At 40.7% G+C, this 11068-nt stretch overlaps 1 protein-coding gene across 7 annotated transcripts in view; it reads left to right on the top strand.

Moving 5' to 3' along the window:
- Window positions 1-825: 825 nt before the first annotated feature.
- Window positions 826-11068, top strand: part of abcc8 (ATP-binding cassette, sub-family C (CFTR/MRP), member 8) — a 69490-nt gene continuing 59247 nt past the window's right edge. For 2 of the 7 annotated variants that reach the window (XM_039808223.1, XM_039808222.1), the window contains exons 1-4: window positions 827-888; window positions 4542-4704; window positions 8256-8397; window positions 10291-10412. In XM_039808223.1, the coding sequence (XP_039664157.1) occupies window positions 868-888; window positions 4542-4704; window positions 8256-8397; window positions 10291-10412 (448 nt within the window). In that variant the 5' untranslated portion in view covers window positions 827-867. Of the gene's footprint in view, window positions 889-4293; window positions 4381-4541; window positions 4722-5129; window positions 5209-8255; window positions 8398-10290; window positions 10413-11068 lie in introns of those variants that run through there. The other 5 variants (XM_039808220.1, XM_039808224.1, XM_039808221.1 and 2 more) reach the window with 5 other exon arrangements.

The raw sequence follows: 11068 nt of genomic DNA, 5'->3' as shown, positions 1-11068 counted from the left end.
TTTAAGTTGCTGTGTAGATTTGTGTACTCATGGACGTCACCCAGGAGAGAGCAGAAATGAGATTCGACGGACCAATGGGATGTGCGTATGTCTTGGTCTGCAACAACCCCCAGCAGTGGACGACGCCCCGTGAAGAAAACAATATAACCAGTGACTTGGACGATAATATTCAGGAGGACATTTGCGAGAGCTGGACAGCTTCCACGTGGACTGTCGAGTTGTCGCTTTTGTGCTCTGCTTTGCAAAGTATATTTGTACTTCATTCTTTTGTCATCCAGTTCTGATAATTAAATACTTTTGTTATAACTTTTTGAATCCGCCTATTTGTTGACGGACTTCATCCTGACAGTGAGGATAAAGCACCATCCCAACAGAGTACAGAAGTGAATATCTTAAACAAATAACAAAGAAACTAGAAAAGCCAAAACATGTGTGTAGCTTGGCTGTTATATAACCGGTACGTGCTGACGTACATGACCGCTGTCTGCTGCGAGTTTGACATGTTGTGGTGTGTTTGGTTGAGCGTCCCCTGCTACTGAAACCCGCCGGCCGAAGGTTCATGAAAAGTGGCCTTGGGTGGAAGATCTGCCCTCCTCTTCCTCCTCCTCTTCCTCCTCACCGGTACCAGGGTTCAGCACCGTGGACAGCTCTCCGCCTCCACCTTAAACCGCCGCCTGCGGTTGGATGGTAAAACACAATGCTGGACAGCAAGAAACCGGCTGCGCTCTGAACACATGAGAGACTGCAATTTAGGAGATTTTACCTCATTTCTTTTTTTTTTTTTTTTTTAACATCCACGCGAAGCAACTGACAGTGACGGTATTGAAGAGTGGTTTTCGGGAGTCAGGGAAACGCCGCTGAAACACAATGATCTCACGATATAAAGCGGTAAGAGCTAGTGGTTGGGACTCTCACACTGAGTTGGTATCGATGCAATGCTTTGTCAACATTATAAGGTTTTTTTTTATGGGTGACATCATCACGTATCACTCAATTACAAATGGGCTACATAATGTATTCATATACACTGTTTTCATTTGCAAACATAATTTTACAGACCTAATTTGGATGCAGATGAAGGCCTATCTAATGCTGTTTATTTTAGTTAGCCTAATGGTTGGTTAAGGAATCCCTGTGTGTGCTGTTATGGGATCATACATCACTGGGATTCTTTCATTATAAGGGCGATTTATGGGAGAGTGAAATATTGGATGTGTTGGTTATGGCTGGGCTGTTACATTGCGGTAACACATTGTCAGCGAGATGGACAGCATTTTTTTTCATTCTTTGAATTTGTGCAAGAGACCAACAAGATAGATCAATGCATGACCATCACTTACTCACTTTACTCCCACAGATACAATCATCTCTCACACACACACACACACACACACACACACACACACACACACACACACACACACACACACACACACACACACACACACACACACACACACACACACACACACACACACACAGACAAAACGCCAGCCATACTAACCTTTATCCTTTCAGGGTCTCGGTGAATGGCTGCTGCTCTTCTCTTTCTTTCTACACACACACACACACACACACAAGCTTCAATTCTCCCCAGGCAATCCCGTGATGGATAGTGCTTATCTCTGATGTAGTACACCACAGAACTATATAGCTCGGCCGGTTTCCCAATTGTTAAATAAAGGATAATATAAATATATATATATATATAATTATACTGTCAGCATCAATGAAAAATTGTTTTTTACCATGCATTATGTCTGTATTATTTAATACAGGGTCTATTTATTATTTTTCATTGATGCTGACAGTATAATTATATATATATATTTATATTCATAAGATGAAATCCATTCTCAGTTAGTGAAAGCCCTGCTTACATGTCATCTGGTTGAATCACAGATTCCAATTTTTGTGAAAAAAATTCTCCTTGGCTTAGTTTATTCAGTACCCCATGTACTACCCAACTGTTTACTGTCAGATGGTTTCAGTATGGTCTTCTGAGAAAGAAAGACAGGAAGTGAGAGGATGGCTGCAGTTGTTATGAACTCTTTATCTTGGTTGTTGAAATGAAAGATCAACTGGGACTTTCAGGCAGCTATACCTGGTGTCCCGTTTTCATACATTTCATTTCTGCCAAAATGCCTTTTTACCTTCAGTGCAGTGGCGCAAAAAGTGGGTATGCGCTATATGCGGCGCATAGGGGCGCTATTGAAGGGCGGGTCTTGGCGTGGCCATAGTAGGGAGTAGGATTCGTAATAACGCGAGTAGGGGCGCCGTGAGCGCTGAGCGAGCAGGTACAATAGTGAGTTGTCGTGTATGGAAAAAGATGGATAAAGCAAAAAAGCTGTCGGTGGCTAAAAATAGAAAAAGAAAGAGGGAAAAGGGGATAGCATGTCAATGAATGTAACAGCAGTTAAATAAGTGGATGGTGAAAGGCAACAGGTAGGATTTAAAGTGTGACGTCTGTGCTTGGAGGCTTGCAAATATTCATGTTAACAGACTAGCTAGCGTTTGCTAACACTGAGAATGTAGCAGCCACATGGGGGTTTACGGCTAGCTTAGAATATGCAAAACTGAGGTTGCTGAGCTGAAAACTGGAAAATATAAGGTAACATGTACAATAAATACAAAACATAACTAATGCAATAACTCTGGTTTACCAAGGAATCATTAATATATTTTGTTTTACCATTAGCTGTCAGACATGTACAGGCTATAGTTACATCTGTTGGGTGACATGGAAGCTGTAATTACAGAGTCACATCTCACAATGTCTAATGCAGAATGCAAACCTGGGGAAAACTGAATGTCTCTTTCAAGGTGGTCCCCATCAAGAGCACACTGTTTTTTTTTTTTATTGCTGGGCCTTAAAGGTCCCATGGCATGAACATTTCACTTCATGAGGTTTTTTTAACATTAATATGCGTTCCCCCAGCCTGCTTATGAGCCCAGAGAATTCGGCCCACCCATGAGAGAGAGACATCATGGCTTTCAAACGAGCAAAGTGGCAGTTGGTCAAGGCCACACCCCCACCCTCCACCTTGCCCCCCCCCTCCTCAATAGCTACAGACACAGAAATGGCACATACTAAGGAAAGCTCATTGTGGGACTATCTCTAGTGGCTGTAATTCTGTACCAAAGCTGAATTTCGGGAAAGAGACTTTATATACAGTATTAGGGGACCACTGAGGTCTATATAAAAGCATCCAAAGAGTACCGTGTCATGGGACCTTTAATTTATTTAATGACATTGCCAGCATAGGACTTCATTTCCATAAGAACGGTTGAACACATGATGTTATGTGAATGTCCTTCAGCATATATCTGTGTGTGTGTGTGTGTGTGTGTGTGTTTGTGTAAACACTCACGTAAACTGTCCATTACATTTAAGCTTATCATCCTGTTGTTATTATGTAAAGGTTACCGTGGCATGGATTACATTAAACATGAATCATTGGAACCAGAAATAAATGGCCATGAGTTTGTCCCTTTTGGTACATGGATTATCAAAATCTGCTCCCATGTGGCTCTTTGCTGATCCCTCCGAGCAAGTCAGCTGCCACTGGCTACAGCGGGATCTCTCCCAGCAGTACCGGACACAAAATGCATCCATCCTTGGAATTCATTCATATTTTATGTCTCTATTTTTTATATGTGCAGCCTAGTTATTCAATCAGTTTCCTGTTTAGTGTTCTGTAGCTATAACGTGTACTAAAGTAATAAATGACTGGAGGGTAGTTATGTAATTCCTGTAAACGTGGTGCTGGCATTAAAATTAGAGCACTCGTTCGTGCTTCACACGTAGCTTTGCTCCCTCAGAAGCTTTAGCCACCTTCTCTCTCTCTCTCTCTCTTAATCTCTCTCTCTCTCTCTCTCTCTCTCTCTCTCTCTTCATCATTTTCTACTCCCTCCTGCCTTCACTGCCTACCTCTTGTGGCTCTGTAGCTCAGTCCTCCAGCTCGCCTGCACAGTGCACGCTCATCCCCCTCTGCTCACGTCTTCCAAGGTCGTTTTTGAGCTCTCGTTTGCAAAGAGACAAGAATAGCAGGGGCACTGCAGAATGCCAATGCTGCTCTAGCAGTGTGTGCGTGCTTGTGAGTGTGCGTGTCTGAATGCATTCCTGTGGAGCTATGCTGCGCCAAGTGAAGCTTCGGTTTTAGAGGATGTCTGAGGACTGCGGGCAGACAGGATGCAGATGTTTTTCACCAGCATGGCCGGGAAAGCAGCTTAGTCTGCCGGAGAGAAGAGAGAGCCGCTGCTGCACTGGAGTGTGACTGCCTCTGATCCCCATCTCCCTCCTTCCCTCTCTCCCTCTGACTCCTGTCTTTCATTGGATCTGATATTTGGGAGTTGGATTCCAGAGGGAGCAGAAAGGAGGTCGCTATTTATCTATTAAAGACGCCCATCAGTGTCCCCTTTGAAAAGAAGACATGCTCTGAGAGCCTCTATTTAAAATCCCTCTGTCTCTCCTGTGTCTCTGGTCCTCTGGTCCTCCTCCTCCTCCTCCTCCTGCTCTTCCTCCGGCCGGTTCCCTGCAGAGTCCCGGCTCCACCATGTCCTTGGCGTTCTGTGGGAACGAGAATAACTCGGTGGCCTACAACGTCGATGGAGGGGTTCTAAACAACGGCTGTTTTCTGGATGCGCTAAATGTGGTGCCACATGTTTTCCTCCTCTTCATCACCTTCCCCATTCTCTTCATCGGTGAGTGTCGCTGGGAGGTGAGATCCTCAGCCTTTTCGCACCACACTTTTCATACACAGACACACACACACACACACACACACACACACACACACACACACACACACACACACACACACAGAACAATAATGTGTAAATTATTTACTTTCATTATAGTGTCTATACACTACACTTTAACTGTGAACAGTCAATATTTCATTTCCTGTGGTAAAAACACCCTCTTTGTAGGTGTTGGCTGTCTCATTGCCAGCAATAGAAACATGAGTCTCTTGATTATGGTAGGACGTAAGGACATATTTCTTCAGCTGCAAGCAAATGTGACTGATGAATGTAGTGAACAGAGCCAATCAAATGCCACCATGCTGGCTTTAAGTTTCTACTCTTCTGCTCACCTTCCCGGCTGCTGGCCATTCCATTAGTGTCGCCATCGGCGTGTATCAGACTAGCTCTGCGTCGCTGCTACAGCCACACATGCTCTGGCATGTTCATCCTCTGCCCTCTCACGTGAGTTTGTGTGCATACCATGTGCACCTTTTTTTTTCAAGTAGGACAACACTTTGTTACTTCACACAACTGGTTCGAGAGTGGCTCTACATTCCTGTTGTTAATTGGACATACAGTCTATCTACCGGTTATTATATTTAACACACAGAGACACTGTCTTGCTCAGTTACACATTACACTCTATTCCGTTTTGTTTGTCTTCGAACTGGATGCACACATGCTTTCATGTATTACCACATTTCCAAAGTTTTGTTTATTTGTGATTTGTGTGTGATACTTTCCCATACTTCAAATTTCAGTGTAGTTTCTCTCACTATATTACGTGTTCTTAGATGACAACTTTATTTTAGCCATGCTAGAGGTCCGTCTGTCAATCTGTTGGAAGGTCTGTCCCCCACTTTGGTCCGGGCTGAAATATCTTAACAACTGTATTGGGACCAGACCTTCATGTTCCCCTCAGCATGAATTGTAACGACTCTGGTGTTTCCTTAACTTTTCACCATGCCCAAATCATGGCAAAATTTCAATTTGCCCAATACTTTTGGTATTTGACCAAATACCTAAAATAATGACTTTGCCAATCAGCCTCGCAGCCCCAGCGCGCACAGAGTTCTAGCATGTAGGGCAGCCTATAGAAGAAAAAGAAGAAACTTTATTTATTCATCACATACAATTGTACAGTACAGTGTAGTAAAATGTATCACCTTTTCTCCACTGGAAGGGCACCCTAGAGTAACCCGATGTTCCATATGGTTTGTAAAAAAGAACCCTCTGAGAAGCCATCATTGGAAACTGTTTAAAAAAGGGCAAAAAAAAAATACTTGGCCGGTGAATAAACCATCTGTCTATCAAACTCTTGCCAAAGACAGTCGGGGGAAGAGCAAAAACATCTTTCCATTGAGAAAAGCCTTCAGTGTCCTTGCTCGCCTTTAATTAATAAATACTTTCCAGTTCTGGTATAACTATTAGGGCTGTGTATTGGCAAGAATCTGGCGATACAATATGTATCACGATACATGGGTCACGATTCAATATATTGCAATATATTTCGATACTGTGCGTAAGCCGATATATTGTGATTTTTTTTAAAGTATAATTTTAGAAAAATAATATTTAAAAAAAGACATGATGTTCATAAAAGTCTAAGAAGTTTACTTTAGGTAAACAATTCAGTACACAGAAAATCAAACTGCCAGTTTGGGATTGTGGTTCACAGGTTCTTAGTGAGCTAATTTTTATATGCTAAAGTAGGCCAAAGTTCAGCCATAGCTACACTGTTAGCTTCTAGCAAAAAGTCCCGCACTGCTAGGCACTGTTAGGCAAGGACACTAGCCATCTAGCGGCAGGGGGGTTTAAACACAACATAAACGTGAACCACTGTTTTTGAACGTTAAAAAAAAAGATCGATATTGCCTTTTTGAAAATCGATACAGTATTGCAAAATAAAATATCGCGATACTCAAGTGTATCGATTTTTTCTTACACCCCTAATGACTAATGCTATTGTGGCATCTACGCTAACCTCTTTAGGATTAGCCATTGTTGTGTTGTCACACACAACCAAAAAACACAGGTAGCTGCCAGTAGCTCATCACAAAAAGATGATTGGTCGGAACCACTGTGGTTCGGACCGAAGTGCATTACTTTTGCTGTGTTTTTTTTTTTTACAAACACCCCCCTAATGAAACACCCACTAAAAGGCAGTTTGAGTTGTTAGAGGATAACCCTCCAAGAGAACCTAGCTGGAAGCTGCAGTGATTCCTCTCTCTGCCCCGTCACCTAGAGCTGTACTGCTTCCACTAACTACTTTGTCACCACAGACAAACCTCAGGGGTGTGAATGTTTTTTGTGTCCACTTTTATATACTGTATTCTGCGCTCCATTCTACCCTGCAGCTTGTGTTGCTCTTTAGAGTGCTGGCTCATGAGTTCAGCTATAGTCACATCGAGGTGTAGGAGGAAGCTGTGGAGACATACACCACAACACCTTAATAAGACACCAGCAGTCAGAAAGCAGGGTTATTGGACCTCGGTTAGGGCTACAACTAACAATTATTTTCATTCATCACTTAATCTGTTAATTAGTTTTCGATTAGGATAATCATTTAATTATACAGCCTGTACGAGTTGACACATTCAAGTCCGACCAGCAGTCCAGAACCCAAACATGATTCATTTAATATCACTAAAGACAAATAAAACCATCATATCACATATCACATATCACATGTGAGAAAGTGGAACCAGTGAAATCTCGGCATTTTTGTTAAAAAATGACTGAAACAATTAATTGATTATCAAAATAGTTGCTGATTTAATTTTCTGTCGATCTACTAATCATTTCAGCTATAACCTCAGTTAGAATAAAAACTGACAAAATTCGTTAATATATAGATTTTGTGTTACACGTGAGAAAAGTTTGCCTGATGTAAGACACAACATCGGAACGCAGTGTGTGTGTACATGTGTGTGTGTGTGTGATTACCAGCCTGTGCCAACACTTTTCAGAGAGATAAACTGTCCAACAGCTAAGGTGCCAACAACCATTAAAATAATTTGACCTCAGTGACTCGCATTATTGATATAAATTGCACTTTGATGACTGAATCATTGTTATATTATAGTCTACATCTAGCAAAGTGAAGGGACAAATGATAAGAGAAGCTGTAGACACACAATAAGGGGAAAATAATTGACTTGAGGCATAAGACATGCCAGCAGCCATCTGGCCACTCCCATTGGCTTACCTGCCAAGTAGATTCAAGCGATGTAATGAAAGTGATTTTGGACTCGAAAAGAGCACTTTGTCAAGTAGCTCATGATGTAAAGGTTACACAGGGATTAGAAAGCACTACGTCAATTGAGTGTAAATGTACAGCTCATTGTATGAAGTCAAGAAAAAAACAACTTCTGCCATTTTAAACTATCTTATCTATATATATCCTATAAGTCCCTCTTTTATTTTACTGCCATTGGCTCTGTAATTAAAGTGAGATGCCCATGATGCTTTAAAAAAAAATATCATACATTTCCTGTCACCTGATTTAGGCTGGGGCAGTCAGAGTTCAAAGGTCCACATCCACCACAGCACCTGGCTTCACTTTCCTGGTCACAACCTGCGCTGGCTCCTCACCTTTGTCCTGCTCTTCATCCTCATCTGCGAGATTGCAGAGGGCATTTTCTCTGATGGGTATGTTTGAAACACTATCCAAATATATACGATCTAATCTAACCTCCAAGTGTAAGTGATGTTTTTGTCATGTTGTGTAATTATTTTTATTTACTCATTTACTGACCCTTACATGTTTTGTGTATAGCATTTTATAATAATTAGTTTTGAGACTATATGATTAACAGACAAAACCAACAATCAATGAGCCATACTGCATTTTACTTGGTGTTATTTGGAGGAAGTCTGCTTCATTGTTGCGTGACAGTGGTTCCCCTGAGTAGGTCTATTGCTGATTCACGCCAATCTAATGAAGCCTATTTACACCTGGGATGGCAGGTGAATACCATTAACTGCAATTAACACTATTCATCTCCTTCATCCTAATATATCAATTGCTCAATAATGACTCACTAGAGAATATTGCCTGCTCTTCAAATAACCCATTTTCAAACAGGACTAATTAGCTACATGAGTCCCTCATAAATAATCTAATAGCCTGCAGCAAATATTTACACTGCCAACGTTTACGTTTTCACTTTAAAAGCTGTTTTAAATATATATTTATTTCTATAATCATAGAATTAGATATATTTAAAACAGACAACACATTTATTTGTAAAGATTTTTTTTGTGGCATTTTGAGGCCTTTATTTGACAGGACAGCTTAGATTTGAAAGGGGAGAGAGAGGGGGAATGACATGCAGCAAAGGGTCGCAGGTTGGAATTGAACCCAACCCAATATATATATATATATATATATTGGGATATATATATATATATCATTTTTTTTTTACGGTTAGTTTACACTTGAATTACTTTAGCCTTAAGTTATATGTACGCAAACCATCATTAGCCTAAAGGTTAACGCTAAAAAAAGAAAAAGCAATGCTAGCATAATTCAGGAGACATCAAGAAGCTGTTTTTGTGATGAAGGCCTTTGTTACAATGCTACCACCATATTCTTTACTAAATAAATATCTGCTTCTGTACTGGTTTGTGATAGTTGAGCACCTGGTTTTATTATTCCTTTTTAAAATGTTATTTTTTTATAATTATAATTTAGTTAGCATTCAACAGCTAGCTAGCTAACGTTACTGTCTATCACACACTGTGGCTAAGACTCAGATTAGTGGTGTTGATTGCTCACAAATAAATTATTTTTTTCTTGCAAAAAACTAGCTGAAGCTATGACGTCAACCCCATAGACTGTAAAAAAACTGAAGGCTATGATTCATGTCTTCAAAGATAAAACAACGACAAAATTACTCTACAGGAACAAGGGAGCAGTCTACAGCTTTTGCTGTTTCCATGGTTGCTGAAAGCAGTGGCTGGCATAAATGCTAATTTGTAGGTAGTTAGCAGAGCCAAATGTAAGTGTTTTGATCTTTCCAATCACACAAACATATACCCATTAAACATGTGCTCCAATTTAAAAAGTTGTGCATGCATTTTTATTATATTTGATCCTCATCTACCTTCAAACTCAGCAGCAGTTTATAAACCTTATCCCACTGAGGTTAGACTTGATGTGCCAGTTACAGGTTTGAAGTGACACGGACAGGGAATCCATCTCTGCCCTTTCTCTCTTTAAATCCCCCACCTTCTTGTTATCTGTTATCCTCTTCTTCTCTCTGCGTGGGCCATATTCATCCTGTAGTTGTTTAATGTGGTGAGTCCATGCGAAACAGGTTCCAGTAAACACTCAAACATCACAGGAATAATGTTTATCAGCCTTCTGCAGACTGGAGGCGGGTAACTGCATGCAAGTGAAGAGCTCTCCATCTGCTCGCCACTTCACTCGGCTTTTCACACTGACTGCAGTGCTGTGCTGATCAGGCTTTAGACACTTGGTTTATTCATTTTGTGTTTACTCTAATCTTTTTTTCTCCTCTTTTTGATGTTTATTTGCAGGTTCAGCCAATCCCTCCACCTGCACCTGTACATGCCTGCAGCTTTGGCCTTCATGGCTGGCATCACCTCTATTGTCTACTATCATAACATCGAGACCTCCAACTTCCCCAAACTACTGTTAGGTACAATATTCTTAAATTCACTTATCCTTTTTTTATTATTCATGTATGTGTTTTCTTTCTCATTTACATTTATTTACAGAGGAAGGGTTTACTGAACACCGTTGAGTCTTTTATTTAGCAACGCTAAATACCCAGTCGGGGTTTCAAACAAGAGGCCAGAGCTTTTGGGGGCATCATCATTTGATTAAGTCTCGGGAACACATTGCTTAAAAAAATGACCCTTGTCACCTCTTTTAGTGTTAGTACAATAGGAGATTCCAATTGCATGAGCTCTTCAGGATGATTATTGATTATAATTATAAACTGAGTCAGTGCAGCCATTTACAGATGAATGGTTCATTACAGTCGGATAGGATTGGAAAATGAAGGAGGGCAATATCATCTAGTGCAAACGTACTGCTCTACGTACTGATTAATTATTGCTTTTCATTAGGAAAATTAGTTTCTGGTGAAAGAGCTGCACAGTTTTCTGTTTTCAACAAAAATAGAGTCATCACAATCCTTCATGACCTGTGGGAATTATTACACTATAGGAAAATGGCCCCATAGCAACACTATAGTATGATTTTCATGTTAATTAAGTGATACATCAGGACATTCACTGTATTCTTAGCTGTCAACCTATGATCTATTCATAAATCCCTATCCCACTCATT

Source organism: Perca fluviatilis, chromosome 8 (genome assembly GCF_010015445.1).
Source record: "Perca fluviatilis chromosome 8, GENO_Pfluv_1.0, whole genome shotgun sequence".
Taxonomy (NCBI): Eukaryota; Metazoa; Chordata; class Actinopteri; order Perciformes; family Percidae; genus Perca; species Perca fluviatilis.
Note: the sequence above shows the minus strand (reverse complement) of the source record. Positions and strands in the feature narration are given on the sequence as shown.